The 23,803-nt window shown below is 53.6% G+C and overlaps 9 protein-coding genes across 9 annotated transcripts; 6 read left to right on the top strand and 3 right to left on the bottom strand.

Annotated features, from left to right (window-relative positions):
• Positions 1-1,641: 1,641 nt before the first annotated feature.
• On the top strand, positions 1,642-2,793 carry Z520_05029 (uncharacterized protein; the record flags this gene model as incomplete). The annotated part of the gene is made up of 2 exons (XM_016775533.1): positions 1,642-2,001; positions 2,098-2,793. The coding sequence occupies 2 exons, from the start codon at positions 1,642-1,644 to the stop codon at positions 2,791-2,793; spliced, it is 1,056 nt and encodes a 351-aa protein (XP_016633576.1).
• Positions 2,794-3,749: 956 nt separating this feature from the next.
• Positions 3,750-4,364, top strand: Z520_05028 (uncharacterized protein; the record flags this gene model as incomplete). Its single annotated transcript, XM_016775532.1, has 1 exon — positions 3,750-4,364. One exon carries the CDS (start codon positions 3,750-3,752, stop codon positions 4,362-4,364), a length of 615 nt encoding a protein of 204 aa, XP_016633575.1.
• A 120-nt stretch (positions 4,365-4,484) lies between these two features.
• Z520_05027 (uncharacterized protein) lies at positions 4,485-6,180 on the bottom strand (the record flags this gene model as incomplete). The annotated part of the gene is made up of 4 exons (XM_016775531.1): positions 4,485-5,241; positions 5,315-5,746; positions 5,824-5,948; positions 6,010-6,180. 4 exons carry the CDS (start codon positions 6,178-6,180, stop codon positions 4,485-4,487), a joined length of 1,485 nt encoding a protein of 494 aa, XP_016633574.1.
• Positions 6,181-6,600: 420 nt separating this feature from the next.
• On the bottom strand, positions 6,601-8,520 carry Z520_05026 (uncharacterized protein; the record flags this gene model as incomplete). Its single annotated transcript, XM_016775530.1, has 1 exon — positions 6,601-8,520. One exon carries the CDS (start codon positions 8,518-8,520, stop codon positions 6,601-6,603), a length of 1,920 nt encoding a protein of 639 aa, XP_016633573.1.
• Positions 8,521-10,068: 1,548 nt separating this feature from the next.
• Z520_05025 (uncharacterized protein) lies at positions 10,069-11,770 on the bottom strand (the record flags this gene model as incomplete). Its single annotated transcript, XM_016775529.1, has 2 exons — positions 10,069-11,628; positions 11,675-11,770. The coding sequence occupies 2 exons, from the start codon at positions 11,768-11,770 to the stop codon at positions 10,069-10,071; spliced, it is 1,656 nt and encodes a 551-aa protein (XP_016633572.1).
• A 315-nt stretch (positions 11,771-12,085) lies between these two features.
• On the top strand, positions 12,086-13,282 carry Z520_05024 (uncharacterized protein; the record flags this gene model as incomplete). The annotated part of the gene is made up of 6 exons (XM_016775528.1): positions 12,086-12,181; positions 12,239-12,354; positions 12,415-12,860; positions 12,931-12,963; positions 13,018-13,154; positions 13,217-13,282. The coding sequence occupies 6 exons, from the start codon at positions 12,086-12,088 to the stop codon at positions 13,280-13,282; spliced, it is 894 nt and encodes a 297-aa protein (XP_016633571.1).
• A 1,185-nt stretch (positions 13,283-14,467) lies between these two features.
• Z520_05023 (uncharacterized protein) lies at positions 14,468-16,214 on the top strand (the record flags this gene model as incomplete). Its single annotated transcript, XM_016775527.1, has 3 exons — positions 14,468-14,523; positions 14,569-16,012; positions 16,101-16,214. The coding sequence occupies 3 exons, from the start codon at positions 14,468-14,470 to the stop codon at positions 16,212-16,214; spliced, it is 1,614 nt and encodes a 537-aa protein (XP_016633570.1).
• A 2,302-nt stretch (positions 16,215-18,516) lies between these two features.
• On the top strand, positions 18,517-20,055 carry Z520_05022 (uncharacterized protein; the record flags this gene model as incomplete). Its single annotated transcript, XM_016775526.1, has 1 exon — positions 18,517-20,055. The coding sequence occupies one exon, from the start codon at positions 18,517-18,519 to the stop codon at positions 20,053-20,055; it is 1,539 nt and encodes a 512-aa protein (XP_016633569.1).
• A 386-nt stretch (positions 20,056-20,441) lies between these two features.
• On the top strand, positions 20,442-22,115 carry Z520_05021 (uncharacterized protein; the record flags this gene model as incomplete). The annotated part of the gene is made up of 1 exon (XM_016775525.1): positions 20,442-22,115. The coding sequence occupies one exon, from the start codon at positions 20,442-20,444 to the stop codon at positions 22,113-22,115; it is 1,674 nt and encodes a 557-aa protein (XP_016633568.1).
• Positions 22,116-23,803: the final 1,688 nt, after the last annotated feature.

Below are 23,803 nucleotides of genomic sequence, written 5' to 3'. Positions count from 1 at the left end.
TCTCAGGATGGGAATGCTCACTAAGCTTTGTTTGGGGCATGGGTGTCGGCTGGACGAATCAAGCATGCAAAGCTTTTGCCAATCTCTCACCCCGTGCGCGTTGGGGGCTTAAGCAGGGCCTGGAGAACTGGTCACGCTGAAGACGCAGAACCTACATAGAGACCTAGGAGCGTAGCGGCTTCATTGGCTTCCCCTGGAGTGAGAGCGAAGTGATGGACAGGAGCGTGGTCTGTTGTTAGTTGGCTAGCGAGGCTACTTGTTTCCTTCCCCCGCATTGCTGGGGAGTCTCCGCAGCCTCGTGCCGAGTAGCCGGTCGGAGGAGGCATGCTTGTCGATACTGGCTCTCACGGCTGGATACTTGGAAAGCTCCATACGAGAAGGCAGAAGACAACCGACCAAAATTTCCCTATAGGCTGGGATATATAGGCAATTGCGAAAAAGACAAATGTCTTTACCCGGCTGCTTTGACCGGTGTTTCAGTTGACTGGTGACTGGTGACTACTAGTCACAGCGGCGTCCGTGGCTACGCCGTCCGTCGCGACGGGAGCCGTACATGTCCAGAGAGATAGAGAAAGAGAGTTTGTTAGGCTTTGCAAGGCTCGCTGTATGCCGCATCTCAGGCTAAATAGTTGAATAACCAAGGTCAGGAGGACAGTGGGGGCGTTGAGATGATTAAATTCCCTCATGGCAAGGACTCCGTCTACAGCGACGAGTGTGCAACAGTCCCGTATAGAGCCTTGACCCGGATTTAGTTTCCCTGTCTGTGTACCTCGCTGCTTTTCAGAGCAAACAGGTGGTTCCCAAGGCACGATTGAAAATTTCCAACATAACGCAAACAACAAGGATACCATGATCTCTGGAGCTGAGTGACTTATCTACCGGTTAGGTCTGTGGCAGAAGAAGTAAATATTCAGCTAGTCCGTAGACCGAGCATTTAAGCCAGCAATGATTTCGAGTAGATGGCCAACAAGACCGCTCAAAGCTCTTTTTTTGGTATGGAAGCGGCTCCATATCAGGTCCCTCAAGTTGATTCCCTACTGTGCGCCTGGAACGAGCATAGAAGAGCAATGTATCCAAGATGAGCACCACCTAGAAAATGACATTAGTCTCGAGAGAAGGGAGAAGAGTCGCGATACACCGCCCCAAAAACGCTTAATCGGTGCTTGAGGCTAAACCAGCAAGACTCTCGCTTCTGGGAAAGGGAAATGATGGAGATATTGAGGCTGGCAGTTTTGAGTCACAGAGTTGATCGGAGAGTGGCCGACGGTGTCCATCGCCGTTTGCTTCCAACTCGTTTCTTGTCATTGGCAGCACCGCGTGTACGTAGGGCGTGGGCGGACATGTAAAGCCGGTGAGCCGAGAGTGACGAGTCAAGCGGGGTGGGTCGGAGACAAGCACGTTTGGAGTTGTGACCGTGCGACTGAATCGTAGATCGTGGGAGAATTTGGGGGAAAACAGGAAGTGACTTGTTGTATACGGGACGCGGGATGGGAGGATGAGGGGGAAAACCAAAAATATATAGGCATCATGTCATAATCACTCACTCACTCACCATTACCAGCAGTGCTTGATACATCTTTACCTACCTTCCTCCAACTAATTCATCATATTCTAACACCAACCAATTCACTGGCCCCAGCCATGGTCCTGAAAACATCGCACGACCAATACCCGCCCTTCGCCGAAGGGCTGCGAACCGCACCGCTCGTGTCCATCTCTCTCACAAAACTCGAGGCCTTCGATGAGGACGAGTCGCGTACCTTCTTCCAGGCGTCCAAGGATCTCGGCTTCTTCTACCTGAGCATGGAAGGGTCAGCCTTGGGGGAGAAGATTGTGCAGCAGGCCGAAGAGCTCCACGCCGTGCAGAAGCAGTTCCACGCCTTACCAAACGAGGAGAAGGAGCGGTTTTTGAGAGAGAAGCTCGACCCGTTCTTTGGGTATCGGATCCTGGGCACGCGCGAGGCGGAGGATGGGACGATCCAGCGGAATGAGAATTATAATGTCAATAACCACCCGCCTTTTATACAATATATGCATATATATATATATGCGAGGTGACCTCTTTTTGCTGACTTGGTTTTGTTCAACTCCATCTAGATGCGCAAAGACGACCTCATCGGCAACTGCACGCCGTTGCCCTGCCCGGACCTGATCAAGCAGCACTGGACCCTTCTGGGGGATTACGCCCGCAACTGCCGCGCCGCCATCGACCTCATGTTCACGCACCTGGAGAAGAATCTTGAACTCCCAATCGGCACTCTGGCAAACCTGCACCGCATCGAAGAGCGGTCGGGCGACCATGTGCGGTTCAACAAGTCTGCCCCGGGCAAATTCGACGAGCAGAAAGCCAGGCTGGGCGAGCACACCGACTTTGGCTCCCTGACCATCCTGTTCAACTGGATGGGTGGCCTGCAGATCCGCCTTCCCGACACAAGCGATTGGGTCTATGTGCGTCCCGTGCCCGGCTCCGCCGTGGTTAACTTGGGGGATGCCCTGGTCAAGTTCACGGCGGGACTGTTGCGGTCCAACGTCCACCGCGTCGTCCCGGCGTCGCCGCCCCAGGACAAGATCGATCGCCACAGTCTGGTGTTTTTCTCCCGTCCCGAAGACGCCGTCGTCCTGCGCCGCCTCAAGGGCGGGATTATCGACAAGCAACCTCAAACGCAGAAGGAGGAGATGGAGTTGACCAGCGAGGAGTGGATTCTCCGACGCAGTGTCGGCGATCTCAAGGGCGTGTATACACACCAAGGAGGCCTGGAGCTGCGGTTCCCCATGGTCGAAGGCAAAGCCTGATCTGGCGATGTAGACGGTCTTTTTGCTTTTGCAAGGTGATGATGTAGGAAGTCAAGATATTCGAGGTAGTTCCAGGTATGAGGGCAAACGTCACGGTAGAAAAAGTAATGGGTTGAAGAAGCTTGTCTTCAAAAGGATTTGCAGACTCCCCTTTAACAAACCCCCCTGGGTGCCTCCTTCTCGCGCCTTAAGCCGAAAAGGGACTCAATCGCGAGGCTTTCGGCCGTGAACCACCACAACCCACCATCACCCCAGACTTCGCATCTCCCAGCAACCTCCCTTCATCCACCGATCGGATATTCTGGCCGTCCACATGCCCTATTATTCCACCCCTACAATACGATTCCCTCCCGTTGGTGTCAGAAGTTTTGCAGCAGGCAGCCATCATTAAAAACCCGCCCTTTGCACAGAACCAGCAGCCAAGCTGCGAGGTTCGCTGGGGAACAGTTACAGTTTTGCCCATTTCCCTTTCGCCATCGATTCCGCACGTAAGTGTATGCATTGATGCAGACCAATTGCTGTCAGAGATGTTGACCCCATAGGCGACGGGTTTCTTGGAGTGCTTGTCAAACTCAGTCTCGTATTTGGGTAGACGTCGGCGTCGTATTCATCCGTACGTAAATACGTCGTTGACGAGGGGGGATTCATGTTTGCTATGTAGCGGGTAGGGTAGGTCAAGGGTCGCTGGTGCCTTTGTGGGAGAGTATGGAAACATGTCTATATAAGATCGCATCCTCAACGATATCGAGACCACCAGTCCATCCGACATTGCTTTCTGCGCTGAAACCAAGCTTGTCCAACAGGCAAGGCATTTCCATAAATCCTCCCTTAAGATCCCAGTCCCTTGCGAAGATTACAGAAAGGCCTTTACAAGGACCTACCAATTCTCTCCCAAAATGTGCCATTCCAGAAGAAACCACCGATACCATCAGGCTTACAGAACGGCCAACTTGAACATGGACGCATCCTACGACGAGAAGGACCAAGCCCCGGTCACAGGTCCCATCGATCAAGTCAACCCAAGCGCCGTCGCGACGGGCTGCAGTGGCACCTGTGCACGCCGTCACCACCACGGTCATCACCAGAATGGTAGCCGATGCCAGCAGCCCAACCGCCGGGCGTGCAATTCACGCTGCCACCGCCAATCCCCTCGTCCGTGCCAGTGCTATCAGTGCCAGAAGAGCCGAGGCGAACCCACGCTGCATCCGGCGATCAGGATCCCCTTGGCCATCGCGACCGGCGGGCTCTCGTGCACCGCGATGGTTATTTATCGAGGCTATGCGGGCCACCGCGCGCTCAAGCGATCGATGAATGCGGGTCTGGGCGGTGCAGGCCAGGAAGAGCTGGCAGTGGGAGACACCGGCGCTGATCGCGAGAAAGAGGCAGGCCTTTACTCTGTTTCTTCGAAGGGGACAAAGTTTGGTTTGGAGAATCCCGAAGACACGGGTAGCAGGGTGGATGACGATGCTGTCTCGGGTATTGATGCGTCTCTCCCCGCTGATGCGGCGCCACCCACGTACTCGGAAGTCGAGGGGGACAAAGTGGCCAGCGAGATGGCGGAGAAGATGTAGGGAAGCAAGACGGGTGTGATTGATGAGATGTGAAAGGGACAATGTAAAACATATAGCACAACGGATAGTGAACTTCATCTGGGGCAAATTTCTTCCCATTCATCTTTTAGTGTTGCGCCTCTAGAAAGCGCTCACGTCCCATTCACCAGCCTTTCGGGGCCCCGGGAGCGTGCTCTTCCCCCGAGGAATGAACTTACCGTACCCTTTCTTGCCCAGCAGCCCACCACCATCTCTGTCCCACACCACCTCGCCCCTAAGGATGGTATACCTGGGCCATTGATTGAGTTCCATCCCCTCAAAAGGAGTGTAGTCGACGTTGTGATGTAGCATGGAATTCGTCAGTTTGAACGTCCCCAACTTGCCCGGTGGGTACCAGATTGTGAGATCGGCGTCGCTGACACCTGGCAAAATCGTTCCCTTTTGTGGATATAATCCGTACAGACGAGCAGCGTTTGTGCTGGTCACCTCCACAAACTTCTGTAGCGGGAGTCTGTTCGCGCTCAGTGTCAGTGCGAGACGGGTCTCAATCCCGGGACATCCGTTCGGAATGCCACTGAATCGTCCCTCCGGGTATTCCTCGCTGATGATGGATTTCTTGCCCTTCTCATAGTCTTCGTACATGAAAGGGCAGTGGTCTGAGGAGAGCACCGTGAATGTTCCGTTGGCCAGACCTATCCAGATAGCGTCGTGGTCGTGGGCAGACTCGCGAGGTGGAGGGGAACAGACACATTTTGCGCCTTCAAAGTCCGGCTTATCCAGGTCTGCGCGGGTCAGGAAAAGATATTGTGGACATGTCTCGGCGTACACAGGCAGTCCACGTGTCTGCGCGTTGCGGAGGTGGGCTGCGGCGCTGGGGGATGAGACATGGACGACGAGGCTGGATAGACATGCTGGTGAGCTCAGATCCCGACAATGGGCGACGCGAGGAGAAGCCAACAATATCGACTCACATAGGGGCATCCATCAACTCAGCCAGCGCAATGGCACGGTTCGTTGCCTCCGTCTCGACGATCTGTGGTCTAGACGTGGCATGGTACTTGGGAGCATACAGCTTCCGCTCCTCCAACTTCTTGGTCATCCAGGTCAACACATCTCCGTTCTCTGCATGAATCATGGTTGTGATCCCTTCTTTTCTCGACGCCAACAGCACATCAAGGATCTGGTCGTCTCGCAGCTGCAGGGCCGCATAGGTCATGTATATCTTGAGCGAGGAGATGCCGAGTTCGCGAAGGCGCGGGAATTCGGACAGGGCCTGTTCACCTGGGTGGCCGACGAGCATGTGGAACGAGTAATCGGTGTAGCAGTTGTCCTTCGCTCGAGCCTGCGTATCTTCAAGGACTTGCAGGAGCGAGGGTATGGTCTTGGCCTGAGGAGCAAATGCCCTGCAAAGGTGGTAGTCAGTGTTCGCCCGTGTTTCGCGTAGATGGTATGCCACAAGCCGCTGGAGGCGTCGACATACACTATCGTCGTGGTCCCTCCACAGATACTGCTCCTAGTGCCCGTCTCAAAGTTGTCCGAACTCCTCCCCTTGCCGCCAAACAGCGCAGGTTCTTCGAGGTGGACATGGCAATCGATACCGCCGGGCTACAACCAGAGACGTTCAGCATTCAAGAGCCGCACAGCAGGAACATGACCAGATACATACCATCACATAGCCACCTTCGGCGTCAATCACCCTCTTCGCACTACTCGGGCCCAGCAAGCCCGGCGGGGCCAAGAGCGCAATCTTGCCATCCTTGATGGCGATGTCGTAGTTGGCGGTGTCAGAGGCAGTCACCACAAGCCCATTGATGACGAGAAGGTCGAAACCATCCATGATAGACCTGCAAGAACGTGGCAGCAGGGCCAGCAAGTCTGGGGATCTGGATGCATGATGGCCGGCACTTTAACTCGCTCGTTGATCGAGCAAGTCCAATCGTCTCACGGACTGGTCGGTGCTGGTGCCGGCGAATGGATTAAGCCCCATTATTGAACTGGCCTTCTGGGGAAGACGAAGCTGCGTCCAGCTGCGCGTCTGATAAGCAACTTCGCGCATCTCCGTATCGCTCCAAAAGAGGTTTAGCGTAACACGTGACCCTCTCCAGCTTCTCCGCAGCGGGCAAGGCCGAGGCTATATGCTCCTCGGTATCCTACGCCTTATGTGGCTTACTCCTCCGTAGCCCCTCACGCCAACTCGACATCCTTCGTGGCTGCTACGGGTCGTCACGATCTATATGTGCCTCCGTCTATCTGGTATCTATCGGTAAAGCAGTCCACCCAGATACGCATCCACCTCATCCACAATGCTGTCCGATCCAAGTCCGAACCTGGCTCCAATCCAGCCGTCAGGTCTCACTACGAAGACGGCTCCCGCGTCAACTTCAACACCATATCTCTGGTATGCATGGCCTCCATCGCCGTCATAATACACTCTGCCCAATGGATCCGTCCCCAGCTCGAACCAGGCATTACCGAACTTCTCAGGTAAGATGGTAAGAAAGTCCACAGGCCATTTTCGAGGCTGCTGGGATCCTGAGGATCCATTGATGTGGGCTCCATTCGTTGCTGCTGCCGGTGCAGTTCCCGGGACCCTATCAAGTCTCAGGTGTTGGTTCTTCTGCACGTCTTCCTTCATCTTGCTGAACGAAGTCTTTGCCTCCGGCGACCTGCCCATGAAGACGACCACATAAAACCTCGCCAAGTTCGCCATCAGAGTATGCAGCCAGACAGGTTCCCACAATGCGGGCGTCAATACCTTAACATCTGGTGCTCGGTAGCCTGATATGGCCGGTGCTGGGATGATTGTTCGCTTGGCCACCAGCTCAGCGTCCTCTCCACTGTCATTCCTGGAAACAGCGATATTCGGTTCAAAGCCGATGGTCAAGCCAGTATTGAATCCCTTGGCTTCCTGCAATATCCTTCCCAAAACGACATTCGGATCCTCGGTTTTATCACCCGGCCAGTCCTTCGGCAGCCTCCCAGAGACGAGAACACTGATATCTTCGTCATACTTGATGAGTTTCCGTGCATTCGGTCTTCTCTCCAGCTCATAAGTCTCCAGGACCTCCCTCTTCAGCACGCCTGTCAACACCAGCGCCAGTTTCCAGCCGAGGTTCACTGCATCGTGCATACCAGCATTCATCCCCTGGCCGGCTCCCGAGCTGTGGCTGTGGGCCGCATCACCAGCGATAAAGACCGACTCCTTGGCCCAGAAATTTCTCGCGACCCGCTGCCCGACACTGTACACACTCGCCCAATCCACCCTCTCGTATTCAATGTCGAAGGGCTTGACAGACAATTTGGCCTCTTGCACAAACACCTCCTGATTGAGCTCCTTGTACAGTTTCCTCCGCTCGTCGTTCAGCGCGAATCCAATCCTCGTGGCCCCGTGGTCGAGCGGAATCCAGAGGACATTGCCGTACAGCGGACTCTCGATTGCGCCATAGGACCTGGGTTTCGGCATCGTCGTGGATTTGAGAACCCCGTCAATTCTCACCCACTTATCCTCGGTGCGGTCTCCGTCAGATTCGATCCCTGCGGCGCCGCGCACCAGCGTCCTGGACCCATCACAGCCAATGAGGTACCGACACTTGACAGTATACTCCCTCTCGTGTCCGTCCCCGCCACTGCGATCCAAGATCCTAGCTTTGACCCTCCCCTTCCCACCAACCTTGACCGCTTCATCCACAGTCAGATCCACAAATTTGCAATTTTCGCTCACTTTGGCGCCCAACCTGTCCAGCTCAGCGCGGAAAATATCCTCGACAAACTTCTGGCGAAGGACGCTCGCGAACGTGAACCGCGTGTCCTCTAGCCCTTCGACGAAACTCCACCCGCGACCAAACACCTCGGTGCCCGTCTTGTCGTACGCGGCGCTCGACCGCACCGCTACGCACTGCTGCGTGATTTGGTCGGCGAGACCCATCTGGGCGAGGATCTCCATCGAGCGCGGCCAGAAGGTCACGGCGCGTCCAAAGTTTTCTTGCACGGGCTTGGGATGCATCTCGACGACGTGCACTGAGATCGGTGAGCCGGAAGGGTCCGGGTTGATCGGCGCCGACGAGAACCGCCGGAGCTGGTATGCCAGGTTGAGACCCACGGGCCCGCCGCCGACGATGAGCACGTCGACGTCCATGTCTGCTTCTGCCATTTCAGGGCGCGCTGTTGAGGATGTCATTGTGATCTGTATTGGAACTGATCTGGTGTCGCGGGGTCAGACTCTTTTCCCTTTCGTTTTCCTTTTTCCCCCGTTCTTCTCTGTCTCCTCGCGAGATCTAGAGCCTGCCTACCCTGAAAGAGTGTAGTAAGTCGCCGAAACCACTCGCACGGTCTGAGATGTTTTCGTGATTTCTTCGCACAGGTGCGCCCGTCAAATTACCTCATACACTTGAGTGAACCGATGGACATGGGCGCGCATGGAACAGTGGTGTGCGTTGACCCGCAGTCGCTTCCCTCTCAAGATTCGGTCAGAGTCTTAGCTCAAGCTCAAGTCCGCAGGCCCTAGGCTCAGTCTCTCAGCGACGATGATGACGCCTCCCCCCGTCTCCTTAGCTCGCGGTCTAGACCGGGGCAGCGAGTGCACGAGAAGCTCGCCGGTATTCTTCTCTTCCCAGAGCGCGTGTCGTCTAATTATAGTCTATATCGTGTCACTCCTCAGCCTCTCAGCCTAGGGAAGGCAGATTCGAGATCTCCTCCTCCCACTCAAAGAACAAAAGTCGGTCTAAAATTCCAAATTGTAGAAGAGTAGGAGAATCAATAAAGAAACTCAAAATGATATTCATCGATATTGCCTTTTTGATAATCTTTCGCTCTCGACTAGTAAGTAAATATTCATGATCTCGACAATCCCCTCTCCGACGTAGAAGTCTCATGCCCAACCACAAGGTTGAACTGGAACGATAAGCGACGTTGTTCTCCGCATCAGCGAACTCAACGGGTTGATCCAGAACGACGCAGATGTCCGTAGTGAAAGGCGAGTCCAGGTACTCGTCCGTCTATTGTGACGAAGAATGCATGTACATGCGAAGTCCCCAAAAATAGTTCTCACAGAGACAACCTGGTCACCACCAAGGACGAAGACCGAGACCAGACCGAGAAGTGGAGGTTGAGAATGGATCGAAAATCAAAACCGTCTTCGTCCTTCTGGACCGTTCAAATCAGCCTGTTATCCTCTGGCCTTCTCTTCTTCGTGACTCTCGTGGTCGAGAAGGAGCGTGAGAGCAATGGGTACTTTAGGAGGAAAATCGCAATGGTAGATCCGCTGTTCAACGAATTGCCAATTGTGGAAGTCCAAAATTGTGGCGGCTCTGGTCGTAGACGATGAGAGAAGTCAAAATGGAGAGGCAGTGTATGTTACAAAGGTTCGCAGAGGCAGACTGAAGAAAAGGTTCATATAATCTTGATCGCTTTATGTACCTGGTTTCAAACCGCACGCTTCTGGGCGGTGCAATCTCGACAAGATCCCAAATGATGCTTGATGACACCAAATGCAAGGTTCTGTATCAACAACATCAATTTCCAAAGGCATTCTGATTAGCCCTAATTTTCCATGACAAGAAGCTTCCCATCCAGTTTAGCCAATTGGATTCCAAACTCATCAAAAGTTCAAAATCGTAACATCATGATGCTGTTTTGCACGAGATCTTAAAAGCTGTTCCGAGCGCGGTTCGCTCGCTCCAAGGGCAGGGGCAGAGAAAAAGGGAAGAGGACTTGGCCAGTGTGGTTTTCAGCTCTCCTCACTGTAGTAATCCTTTGTTCGTTCGGCCGCCGCAGCCATGACGTCTTGGATCACGCTTTCATCGTACCTGGGAATGAGCTTGACCTTGAAATCTCTGGGAATGGCCACGAGCGCCGACTTGAACTGGTTGTAGTCAACGTAATCCGTGTTCGGAGGCTCTGTCTCGCTGGCCACGATCTTGTAGCACACCAGCAGCCTTACCAGCGCAGTGTACAAGAGGCGGCTGGCTATGAATTGGCCAGAGCAGGCTCGGGACCCCGCGCCAAAGGAGAAATGCTGGATGCCCTGGCTGGGCTTTTCTTCAGGCGCCGTGGACGACGGCCGCGTCACGTACTCGTCGTTCAGCCATCTCTCTGGGTTGAATACCGCAGCATCCGGACCAAAATGGTCAACATCGTGGTTCGCCGCTTGGGCGTTGATGAGGATCATCGTCTTGGCTGGGATTTTGGCCCCATTCCAGTCAACTTCGGTCACCGTCTTGCGGGGCAAGGACATGGCGCTGACGGTGTAGTACCGAGCGGCTTCCTTGATGATAGCATTCACATACGGAACCTTCTCCTCCTGAAAGCTGTTTGACCAAACAGCCGCCGGATCCGCATAGTATCGCATGATATCCTCATAGGCGCGCTCTTGGAAGATCTGACCTTCCTTGGTGGCAAGAGAGCCAATGCATGAAGTCAGGGTGCCCGGGATTGTTTCGAAGCCGCCCGAAACAAGCGAGAGGCAAATCGACGAGACTTCGACGCCGGTCAGCTTGGTCTCTTCGTCCTTCAAGATAGCGGCGCTGATACAAGGCTTGTCGGTGCCTTTCTTAATCATGTCTCGGACCTTGTTGAGGAGGAAATTCAGGTAGCGGTCACGACGATCACGAAGCTCCTTTGACCGACGAATCTTTTCGTTGTTGGGGAAGTAACGCATAATTGGCACGTAGTCTTGATAGTTTTCCGAGGCCGAACGCAGGAGTGAGATTGCCGATCCCACGTGCAAGATTTCTCTCAGCATGTCGTCGTAGACATTGTCCATTCGGATGCCATAACAGAGGGTCAGGGTGGTATTCAAGGCATATCGTTGAATGTAGGGTCGCACGCCTATCTCAACTTCACCATTCTTGCTGTCGCGGAAGAGGTCACGCACAATGCAATAGGACTCCAGGTCGAACATGTCGAAATAGCCCCTCATCGCAGGGCGGCCGAGAGCCTGTCCCGCAGCTTTTCGCTTGTTCTTACAGGATGCGTCCCACGGGCTGGACCCAATTGTGAATCCTTGAGTGGTGGAGATCACGCCATGGAACGTGTACAATGTTGGTCTGTCGATAACAGCGGTTTGATTGCCAACGAGCATCTGCCGGGCGTCTTCGAAAGAATTTACAACAACCGCTCTTGTGTTTCCCAGACGGATTTGAAAGACGGATTGTCGATATTTCCGCCACCACCCTTCGCAAACCGTGGCATGGTCGGGCCCCAGCTGCTGGAGATGTCCAAGGATTGGGAGAGCACCAGGAATCTCTGGAATGCCCTTGATCTTTGGGATGTCGGTTGCAGTTGACCACTACTGATGTCAGCTTGGGAAAGAGGAGATCAATCGTGACACCGACCTTATAGAGCCCAAGGAGAATCAAAAGGCCTGCGATGGTCCAGATTGCGTAGTCATGATTGATAGCTTGAAAGAGCCCAGCCACTGAAGGCGCCATTGCTGTCATGGTCCCTTGGATCAATCTCGATATCCCAACCTTCCAAGGCTCGACGTATACGTCCAGAAGCAGAAGGGAAAGGACTCAAAGAAGAGGCGAATTTTATAACCTCGGAAACTCTCCACTGTGAAAGAAAACGTCGATCAAGTATGGACGGGCGAGCTTGCGGACTTGCGCGAGCATATGGACGAAAGGACGGAGAACAACGGGCGGCGGTTTCTAGCGGCAAGAGCCGCAGTGGAGGCTTGGTGTCCTGCATTTTAGACCATCAACGGGCCTTTCGCCAATCTCAATGTGTCTGATCACCGGTCGAGAATGTCCTCACTTTCTGTGGCTGATCTGTTTGGTGTCAAGGGTCGAGTGGCCCTGGTTTCCGGGGGATGCTCGGGCCTTGGGTTGATGATTGCAAAGGTGAGCGGAATCCATCTCGCGGTCGCAATCAGAATTCGGATTGACGATGTGAAATAGGGTCTGGTTTCGAATGGTGCAAAGGTATATGTCACTGCCTTGCCGACGGACGACATTGAAGCGGTCGTTGCCGAGCTGAATAAAATTGGAACGCCGTCTGGGGGACAGGCCGTTGGGTAGACGTCTCGCCATGCCTCCCGGCAATGCAATTGGATGATTGGCTGACGAATTGACAGATTTGCGAGCGATCTGTCTTCAAAAGAAGGGATTGCAGCTGTTGCAAGAGAACTCGAAAAGCATGAAACTCACCTGGACATTCTCTGTTCAAACGCCGGAATCAGGAGAGACCCGCCAAAGATGTGCAACGTCAAGACGGCGTCTTTGGATGAGCTACAAGAGTCTCTGTGGTCTTCACGACATTCGGACTGGGACGATACTTTCCGTGTCAATGTCACAGCTCACTACTTCTTGTCGGTTGCACTGCTGAAGTTGCTGGTGGCAGCTAGCAACCTCGACCTTGGGAATGGCCGTAAGGGTCGAGATGAGGGTCGAGGGGTGATGATCATCACCAGCAGTTGTGCTAGCATGCATAACTGCACAAATGTCGATTTGACCAGCTATGCTGCCAGCAAAGCGGCCATTGATCATTTGGTTGCGCTGCTTGCGAGCAAATTCGCCAGATGTGAGTGTTCCCCGCCGTCACGTCCGCAGGTCCAGAGCCGGCAACGGAGCTGATTACACCGAGGGTCCAGGGTACGTCAGAGTCAATGCTATCAATCCAGGCTGTAGGTTAACCCGATACGCGGATGCGGTTTGGAAATAGCTGAACTTGGTCACAGTTGTTCCCAGCAGAATGAACCCGGTTGAAGAAGGCGAGAATCAGTTTGCAGAGCTCTTCAAGGCAATGCCAGCAGCAAGGATAGGCAAAATGGAGGACATTGCAGGAGCGGTGCTATATTTGAGCAGCCAAGCAGGGGTAAGTTAAAGGGTGCTTGGGACTAAAAGGGGGAGATGTGCTAATAATATGCCAACTATTAGGCTTATGTGGACGGGAGATGCCTCTGTGTCGATGGGGGACGGGTTCTGCTGGCGAATGGGCAGTAAGAAGATCAAGGCCTCTCATCTTCAGAGATCAGGAACAAGGGAATCTGACAGAAGTGGGAGTCGGTGAATCTCATGGCCTTTTTGATAGAACTTCAGTTCCAAAATGGGAATAGCGTCGAGCGTCTTGGCTTCGGGACTCCGAGTTAGGAAGGAGAGATTTTTGCCGTTTTGGGTCATCGACGTCATTTCCAGTCACGGGATCTTGAACTGCTAGACCTAAAAAAGCTTGGCATGAACCTTGAGCTTACGCTTAAAGCAGCAGGAGGTATGTAGGATTCTGATTACAAGAACCCGCGAAGTGGCCACCTACGGCTTGTTCCAGCTCGCTTTCTTGCCTCCTCGATGCGCCAGTGCTAAGCTGTAATGCGACCGCCATCCTTCTACGAGGGTATCTGTGGCGGCGGAATTCCCCCTGTGTCCAAAAGCTTCTAGGCCACCTTCGCCGGCCAACCCTCCAGCTCCAAACACCATCCACAGCCGTCTGAGTTTGTCTTCCACCTTCACTCTGCGTCTCTCCGTCTATATACCGCTCTGGAATTCCATATCCTTTGGAGCGTCAGCCTCGCTCGTATTCCTCTCCTGCAGCCTCAACATGGGTGGCCGCATGCAGCGCACATTGGCTCGACTTCCAGCACTGATGCGGCACATGTGCGCGGGGCCGCCGGGAGATCTGACGTGCTTGTTACACTGCCGAGGTGCTTGTTATCCTTATCTCCAATCACTCATCACTATCGGCTGGGGCGCGTTCTCCAACTCGCGCGGGCTTCCGTATGGTGGGCGTATATCTACGATCTGCGTCCTTCCTTCGTTCCACTTGCGTCTGCGCTGATATTGGCTGTTCCGCATGCATGCTTCAGAGATCACTTGTCCACCTTCCCCTTGGGTCGTAGGTTGTTGCCCTTCTTCCCAGTCAACGTTGCAGTGCTATATATCATGGCCAACAAGCTTCTGGAGCTTCCCGATAATGACTTCTGAGTGTTGACGTTTAAGGTGCCATTACTTCCACATGCGGGGTTAGATGAGTTCCCGGATGCTGCAACTGTTGCGTTCAGAGGCAAAAACCAGGTTGGTCGCACAGGAGACCTGGGCGTGGGAACAAGAACTCCCTGTAGCCCGGTTTCCTTTGTTTTCCTCTTTCTGTCCTTCTCTCTTTTGTTCCTCCATCGCGGCCTTGATTTTTGCAAAATGAGAAACTTATATGCTGTCCTAGCAGCTGTCCTCTCTGGGCTGGTGCAAGCCACGTAAGTTGGCTAACTATCATCGAAGTATTGACTGACATCACACAGGAATCTACCGCCTGCACCTCACAGGTTGACCGTACGACAGGATGTTGACCCAACAGAGCTGTACCCTGCTCATTACATTTCTATGCCAGTGGATCACTTCCACAACGAGTCCCGATACGAGCCACATTCAAACAAGACCTTCAATCTTCGCTACTATTTTGACGCCACGTACTACAAGCCCGGCGGCCCTGTGATAGTGCTGCAGAGCGGAGAGGCAGACGCTAGCACGCGCCTGCCGTACCTCCAGAAAGGAATTGTCTACCAGTTAGCATCGGCTCTCAACGGCATCGGCGTGGTGTTGGAACATAGGTATTATGGAAAGAGCTTCCCTACAGCCAACCTTTCGACCGAGAACCTGCGGTTCTTATCCACAGACCAGGCCGTTGCCGATCAAGCATACTTTGCATCACATATCGTCTTTCCGGGGCTGGAGCATCTCAACTTGACGGCTCCTGGCACACCCTATCTTGCTTACGGCGGTTCCTACTCTGGGGGTGTCGTCGCATTCTTGCGCAAGTTATACCCTGAAATTTACTGGGGCGCAATTTCATCGTCTGGAGTCGTAGAAGCCATCTATGACTACTGGGATTACTATGAACCGGTTCGCCAGTACGGTCCACCGGCGTGTATCGCAGCACAAACAAAGCTGATCAACATTATGGATAACATTCTCAAGAAGAATGACGCAAAAACCGTCGCACAACTCAAGGAGGGGTTCGGTTTGCAGGGCCTCACGCACAATGATGATGTGGCAAGCCTAGCATCAAACGGAATTGGCTGGTGGCAGTCGAGAAACTGGGACCCGGCCGTCAACAGTCCAGAGTTCAGCTACTATTGCGGAAATATCAGCTCCGACACTCTTCTTTGGCCCAGCTATTCGAGCATGAAGTCCAACGCTACCGCGCTTATCACGGCGGGTGGATGGGGAAATGAAAGCGCACAACTGCTGAATCCGATGCTCAATTGGCTGGCATGGACTAACAACAGTTACGCTGGGTCGTGCGATGGCACGCTCGATGAGTGCTACGGCACTCACAATGCGTCAGCGCCAATGTATGCCGACAAGAACATCACCAACTATGTTGCACTGTCATGGGCATATCAGTACTGTAAAGAATGGGGCTATATTCAAGACGGAGCCAATGTTCCGAATGACCGACTTCCTCTCGTATCCCGTCTGCTGACTATCGAGTATCTGACGCAAGTTTGCCGGTATGCATTCAACATTACCACTCCGCCGAACGTCAACGCTGTAAATAAATACGGCGGCTACAACATCTCCTATCCGAGACTGGCGACCATAGGAGGTCAGGCCGACCCCTGGCGCCCCGCTACCGCGTTGGCGACGTTGGCTAAACCCGATGTCCTGAACCAAACGAGTACGCCAAGCGAGCCCGTCATCTTGATTCAAGGAGCAGTGCATCACTGGGACGAAAACGGTTTGGTGAGTCTTTCTAGAAGCAAGGCCGACGGACTTATCGGATTAGTTTCTCCCCATTGCTGGCATGACGCTGACTTTCTGCATCTTGAAGTTTCCAAATGAGACAACACCAAGCCTGCCACCGGCTCCGGTCGCCAACGCACAAAGGCAAATCGTAGAAGCGGCCAAAGGATGGATGGCAGAGTGGAATGCAACCCGCCTTTAAGGATTCAGTAGTCGGTGCTCCGCAGGATCTGCACGCTTGTCACCAAACGACAACGGTGGACAAGGGCCTATGGGGAGTGCGAGATGTCAAAGTCTCCAGGTATCCCTCCTTTCGGCGAGCTGTAAGCAAGAAAAGGGTATGTTCAAGCTAGTAAGGAGGAGTTGGAGCTTTCATAGATACCCTGAAGCAGACATAGGCGGCATGTGCCACTTTATACGGAGCTTCCAAACCATCCTCTTCTTCCGTGTTACCGCACAACTGATTTTCGGACCTCATGTGACACCGGGACTTCAAGGAGAGACGAGGATATCAATATATGGGGTACGGAGTAGTGAATGCCCCCAGTCTCAACAAGCGAGACTGAAGGAGCAAGATCAGCAGGCGGAATAGTGATTGCCTATCCCCAATTAGCACCAAGTAGTCCGTATGACAAGCACGGGGACTTGCATCTAATTTACTGCAGCTCGTACGCAGTAGTCGAAGCGGGAATGATTTTAAGCTGGTGCTATACTCCGTGGGTGTATCGTTCGGGGCGCGGAAAAGGGGTAAACTGGTCTGACACTTCAAATGACGTGGTCGCCACTCCAACGACTTGTGGGACTCACGGGCGCCACCAGCTTGATGTTTCAAATGACAGCCCTTTTTTTAACCTAGGAAGTACATCTCCCCCCATAGGTAGCTTCTCTCTCTTACCTCCTGCATACCTGGACACCTTTTCGAATTCGGGCACTTACTTGAATGGCAACGCATCCTGCACACCGCCGGTCACCTGTTCACGCCTGAGCCTAGAAGAGACAGATTCAGATTTGCTATCTTCCCCCAAAGCCCGAGCATTGGCTACGCCTCGCCTTGCAAGACGTACGCAAGGGGCTGGACCCCGGCAAAGTGGCGTTTGAGACTGTAGCCAACCACGACAACAGACACTGTCATTGACAGTCGTCAGACGTGGTCGAGACAAGAGAGGGAGGGCACGTGTTTGAGCATGGATCCCACAGTTTTCTCCTCCCGTCCGTTTTCTGCACGAAACCCGTGCCTTGGGCCGTGGCTTTTACGACAATGCGCGGAGTGGATCAAGCCCGCCGCTGGGGGATCAGTCCTTTGGCGCCCTTAACCGCCGTTGGTTGGATACCGCTCAAGCCTCGTCACACTTCGCTATCACCTTTATGGATCTGTTCACTGCTCTAATTTAGCTTGAGGTCCCTTCGACTTGTTCGGCCACTGCTCCCATTGCAACCGAGGTCGGGCGTCTTGTGTCTGGTCCCCGGTACCTGGCGCTTTCCCCGGAATGGCGCGGGCGGTGTACGTACAAGGAATAAGTCCATCTCGATTTCAAGTTTGACGTTTTTTCTGCTTGCTAGCCGAAGGGGCCGATCACTGGGCTGATGCCGCCATCCACTCTCCACATTCTCAATTGGACGGTCGGTATGAAGACGCCAGAACAACCAATATATCCCATCTGGATGTTGTTGCTACGATTCAAGCGGAAATGCTCACTAAGAAAAAGAAAACATCGATACATACCAGCTGCAAAGGCTCTCGACCTATGCCAATTCGGCAGTTTTCCGAGCGTTGCTGACGCTAGGCCAGCCCATGAGCCCACATATTCGTTGCAGAGTGTACCGGCGATGAAACGTCGGTCCTCCACCAGAGTTCCCGTCTACTCCACTTCCCCTCGAACGTGCAGCAACCTCTGACACTTTTCATCAAAAGCTCCAAGGGCAGATTCCCTTCCTCAGTCTGGCTCGTGCTCGTCTGGGGGCTCACCTCCAGGCTTCCTGCAATCTCACTCTCGCTTGGAGGACCTGATCGTCGCTTTTCCTTTTTCTCCGGCTCTCTCGTCTGCGAGATAGAGTTGCCTCTCATACTCAATCAGGTATCATCCAAGTCTCTTTATTGGGTCGGGCTTTTTGGTTTTCTCGTCAAAATCCTGGTCGACCACTCTCATTTTTAGCCTGAGTGGTCCTTCGTGGCGTGCACCTTGTATTTTTTGCTCGCTTGAACCATCAAAGCTGGCAAGGCTTGAAAGTCTGGCGCTGTCCTGTGTCATGGCCCGATCTGTGTCGCTGGGTTGGCCCTGTTCCATTTGAAAACCCTGGCGCAGCCTCAATGCCATCAAACGGATCCTGCTACTTTTAGAGTTCCAGGTGACAGCTGCCTCTAGCAGCCAGGCCTTCTCAGGAACCTCGTTAAACTTCTCCAGATTTTGCTGCCCGTTGTTCCACGCATGACTTTGCGCAACAGTTCGTTGCCGCCATCATCCGACCTCCCCACGCCCTCTGCCAGCCTCACCACTTCCACCACCATGGATCAGATCCTCAAGACTCGAAAGCTGAGCTCCGCTTCTGCTCGAAGGAAAAAGTTCCAAGAACGACAACAGCAACAGGCGCTAGACCGAGAGAAGCTCGCAGAACACAAGAGGAGGATTTTGATGTATGATCATATGGCGGAGCATGTATCGGAGCCCACGGATGGGCCTGACGAGGAGAACTCTGCAGACGAGATCGACATGGACGCTGAGCGCTTTGATCGAGATTCGTCTGTAGAGACGCCTTCGGAGAGGAGTATTCTGACACCAGATGAAATGGCCCAGAACAGAGCTACCTTTGGCAAACAAACCTCGCCGGGGCCGGATCAGATGGCGGGTCTCAAAATACAGATACCGGACGAGGAAGAGGTCCTTCAACAGATGGAGGTAGACAAGGTTCGGGTTGTCGTGCCACCTTCTCCGAAACCTCTCCTCCAGGCTTCTCTGGCTTCCTGGTCCGACTTCAGATACGACCGCTACTCCGCAGTCCTCGACTCTCCGCTGTCCGAGGTCCTCAGCCCTGAATCTGAAAATGAAGACACCTTCTCACCCATCGAAACTGCCACACCAATATCCTACCAGCAACCAAAATCTCGACCTTCACTAATATCTATCGTCAGCCTCAGCCACCGAGGCAAACGACGGACGGCCTCCATGCAGAGTCCTCTGTCGCTTACTGTGCCGCAAACGCCGGAGCGACCATCTAAGCGTCAGTCGATGAGCAGTGTGCATTCTGGATTCCCTGCTGCAGAAGCTACGCGATTCGAGGTCCCAAGCTTACCTGAGAATGCTTTTGAGCTCATCGCCAACGCGAGTCAAGAATCGCTGCCCTTGTCTACGAAGGAGCCGTCCAGGTCCAAAGCCGATAGGAAATCCAGCATGCCGCGATTGTCGACGGCACTAAGCCACGCACGTATGAGCAGCATCAAGAGCTTCATCAAGACGCCCACTACTGCGACGACGCCCCTACCACACACACGATCATCGTCTCGGCCTTCAAGTCATGTGAGCAGACCGTCCACTGCAAGTACACTTGCTGCAGACGCTTATTCTGTGATGAAAAACCCGGCCGCGTCTACAAGTTCAAACAACCTTTCCTCGATCACGCGACCCCTTACATCCCAAAATGCTTCGGCTTCAATGGTGGGACCCATCAGCTCCAACATGACGGCATTACCGTCTCTCCCGACTCCCCCAGCAGATGAAGAAGCTTCAGATCCATTGGCCAATAGACCAGCCATGCAGAGAAAGAAATCCTTCTCCGCCCTCCGGAGACGAAGTGAGAGTATTGGACAAGCCATCAAAGGATTGGGTAAGATTACCACTAAACACGATGTCCCAGTACCGATGAACCCCGGTCTGATGACCCCGAAGAAACCACAGCCGTTTGATTTGTCTCAATTCCCCACTCCGCCTCTGCCTTCTCCTCGGACGGGGAAAAGTAGTGCAGGCTCCTTCACTTCGACCAGGGCAACGAGCAGTGGGGGTCACATAGGGTTGGGCTTGCGGAGCGTCGAGGGATTCGCGCAAAGATGATTGGACCGACCTGTCGTTGAGAAAGAGGTCTGGCATTAAACATTTCCAGGAACGAGAGCGACTGTACTCTTTGATGATGTTACGAATTGGATCTTATCAGCGATATTGTACAAAAGTATAGTACTAGTAAAGGCATTTCGAGGCTCTAAAGGTCACGTCATTTGACGCAAGGACGAAAATATCATGTTTTCTGGAACTCTTGAGTCAGGGCTGCCTTGTTTTTACCCATCCACGTGGTATGCGTTGATATTCGCGATGTTCAGCCTCGTCCAGATCTATCACGTGATCTACAGCCTCGTTGACGTACTGCCACTTTCTCCTTGTCTCTCATACGCGTGAAGTTTCGCAAGTGGCCCTCACACACTCGGCTTCTAGAGACCCTAGAGATGCCGCCTCAGAGCAGAGGGGGTTCGCCTGCTCTAGGCCCACGGCCCTACTCGAAATCGGACGCGCTTCCACCCACGCTGCGGCCCTACCTAGAAAACCTGCCCTCCCCAACCGCATTGATCCCCAGTGATCAACGTACTCCTACAGGTCCTCGCATGATTGTCCCGGACCGCGACATCTCCACGCCGACACCAAGCCCTCAAAGATCTCGAGCCGCAACCGCGTTTGAACTGGGTGCCGAAGCTCAGGAAATAAGCGAAGATGGGTACATTCATGCGCTTCCTCCGTCCGGAAGAGCTTCACCATTGGAGGAGAGCGGACTCGAACAGGAAGGTGTCGACCTTGACATGGCGGGTGTGACTTTAGACGACGATGATTTCGAGTCGCACTACTCTCGTCAGGAGTCTTCGGCATCCGATGATGAAGGAGACGAAGTTGAGGCCGACGGGGAAATCGTCGCTAAGGAGAACGAGAATTACGACGACGAAGAACAACAAGATCAAGATGGTGCTGCAGATCCAGGGGAGCATCGGCCGCCGGCCTCAGAAAGACCGGACTCGTTGTCTCGTGTGCGGTCGTTGCCAGCTCGACCCACGCTCTCACAGACATCAGTGCATTTTCCAGCACAGCATCCGAGAGAGGGTCTGCACACGTCGCAGTCAACCACAGCTCTCCCTCCTCCGCCCCCTCCTCCGCTCTATCCTCCATTCTACAATCGACCCCCGACTCCCCTGCCACCGTCTCCCAGCCTAACTTCTCTACTCCGGCCTCCATCTTTGCTGAATCGCTCAACTGCTTCAACTCGGCCTACCACACCCGACAGCTCCGACGCGGAAACCCCCAACGACACTGAAGCAGCTGTCGCACATTCCGCTCGACGCGCACACCCGGTCCCGCCGACATCACCCAAAGTCCCTACGTACGAATACTACGGCTTTGTGTTGTACTTGGCTTCAACACTCGCCTTTCTGATCTACATCCTATGGTCATATCTTCCATCTCCTTTCCTTCACGCTCTAGGGATTACTTACTACCCGAACAGATGGTGGTCTCTCGCCATACCTGCCTGGATTGTCATGCTTCTTATTTTCATCTATGTTGCTCTCTTGAGCTACAACGTCGAATATCTTACTCTTCCGCTGACAAGTCTGGAATGCATGGTTGATGACGCTGCAAACGTGGCTATACTTGATGGGTCGGGACGAATTAGGAAGGGGGGAAGTAAAAGACTGGTAAAGGAGCTAGAAGAGCGAGTCAGGCTTGAGCGGGACATGGAGACTGCGAGAACCAAGAGCGGGAAAGGGAGAAAGTCCTCCAGAGCTGGAGTCGAAGCATCCCATCGATCAAAGGACAAAGGAAAGCGAAAACCCTCTCGAGCAAGTATCGAGCTTCCCCCGCCATCAGAAATTCGAGCCTGGGACTACCAGTCTACTGCATCTGCTCATTCCGCAAAGTTCTCTCTCCGCAACGACCGGCCGACGGCCAATTCATACAACAATCCTCCAATGTATCCTTTCATTCCAACAACTACGCATTCAACTCGGACCCGGGCCGATTATGAGACACAAGAAGCCTACCCGACACACCCGAACTGGAAGCTCGTCTGGAACGAAGGGACGGATGCGGTTATGGATGTGCCTATCGGCGGCGTCTGTGAGGTTCTATATGGCTAAATGAGCTTCCAGACACCACCGGTCGTTCTATGAACGTTATCGCCTCAGATCTCGGCCCACCAGTCGACGTGGGATCTGGGCAGGATACACAGGTATTGTACCATTCCTCATGACGCTTCTCGCGGGTCAATTGCCAACGATTTTGCTTGCATCGTGGCTATGCGCCAGACCGGCCAATCATGCTAGCCAATCAACTCGGAATAGGAAGTGTCCACCAATTTATAACACGCCATCATCAGGAGAGAGGCCAGATCTTCGCAGCAGCGCTTTGCAACGGATTTCGGCAGAGTTGACCCGTACAACTCCACATCCCTCTGTTGCAGGAGCACGCCCCGTCGATGGAATAGGCAGCCGTTCTTGGGTAGCCTCCAAGCTCGAGGGATCCACACATCCATCAGTGCCGTCCTTTCGTTCACACGTTGTCTTGTGCCACAAGTGATTCCACGGGCGCACCATTGAAGCGATTCGCCAACGGTTTGATGACAACCACATGTCCTCTGCAGTGCTAGTTTATGTAAGGGGGTATGCGTGTTTTGTAATACGGCCTCAAATACGACGTTTGGATCGCCGAAGTTTAGCTGCAGACATGCCAGCGCCTGGAAGAGCTAAAGTCTTCCATGTCAATGTCGCGGTATTCATAGGCTGAGACCGGCAGCCATCGAAAATCTGTCTGCACAACAGTTATCAAGTGGGAAATCACTCTTTGCTCGCATCACGCTGTATCCAGGATTTGCGAGTGGATGGCTGATGGTTTAAATCCGCCGATGTGCTTGTTGAGAACATCCCAAGGACCAGAGAGATCTTCACATGAGCGGAACCCATTTCACAATCACGGACAAAGCAGTCAAGAGCCGCCCTCCAACACTTGCCACAGAATTGCAGAGTCGACCACGCCTCCGTGGCCAGAACAATAGTGGCCGGACTGACACATGCACTTCCTTCAAGTCACTGTGGTTGATGTGTTGGGAACTCTGGCCCGCGCGCAGTCCCTTGCGCTTCGCCTGTCCCTGCCTATCTGGATGTGATGCTGGCGGAGGTTACCCCGAGGACCAGCCCAAAGAGGCAGTGTGCCCACCAGATTTCCACCAGATATGTGAACCAGGATGCCTTTTGCCTAATTGAGTTCGATATAGTCGTAAGTCCGCACGATCCAGGTTTCATTCTCGGCACGCTGGATGGGACTGTGTTGGGGACCATCAGTAATGCATCCTGAAAACACTTCCAGCCTTTACACAATGATATAGCTGTCAATGGTACGGTTGCAGTGTCTAATTCCCGCCTGGTTGTACCCGAGAAATCCACGTCTCCTACCGTCGACTTGGATGCACCTACGCGTATTCGACATATTGCAGAGCTGTTAGTCTGCATCTTTGACCCTTGTCACAACCATCCCATCGTGCAAGGGAGCGATCGGTTCCATACCACGCTACCAATAAATCCGGTATCTTTGACCCGAACCCGGATTCACTTCTGGAGGGCAGCCACCTCCACGGGGCGAGAGGGACATATATCATTGCAGTGAACAGCTCGTGGCTGCAGCTTTCCAGAAGAATCGCACGTGAAGTTTGCGCCAGCCTCGCTGTGCGGTTCCATCTCTTGTTTGGAACTTTCTGGGTCCGGACGGTACCACCACCTGCCGAAACCGTTGCGAACTGGAGCACCGGAAATCCAAAACCGTGAGCCAATAA

This window comes from Fonsecaea multimorphosa, assembly GCF_000836435.1.
Source record: "Fonsecaea multimorphosa CBS 102226 unplaced genomic scaffold supercont1.8, whole genome shotgun sequence".
In the NCBI taxonomy this organism is placed as follows: domain Eukaryota; kingdom Fungi; phylum Ascomycota; class Eurotiomycetes; order Chaetothyriales; family Herpotrichiellaceae; genus Fonsecaea; species Fonsecaea multimorphosa.
The sequence above is the reverse complement of the archived record's forward strand: the minus strand, read 5'-3'. Positions and strand labels throughout refer to the sequence as shown.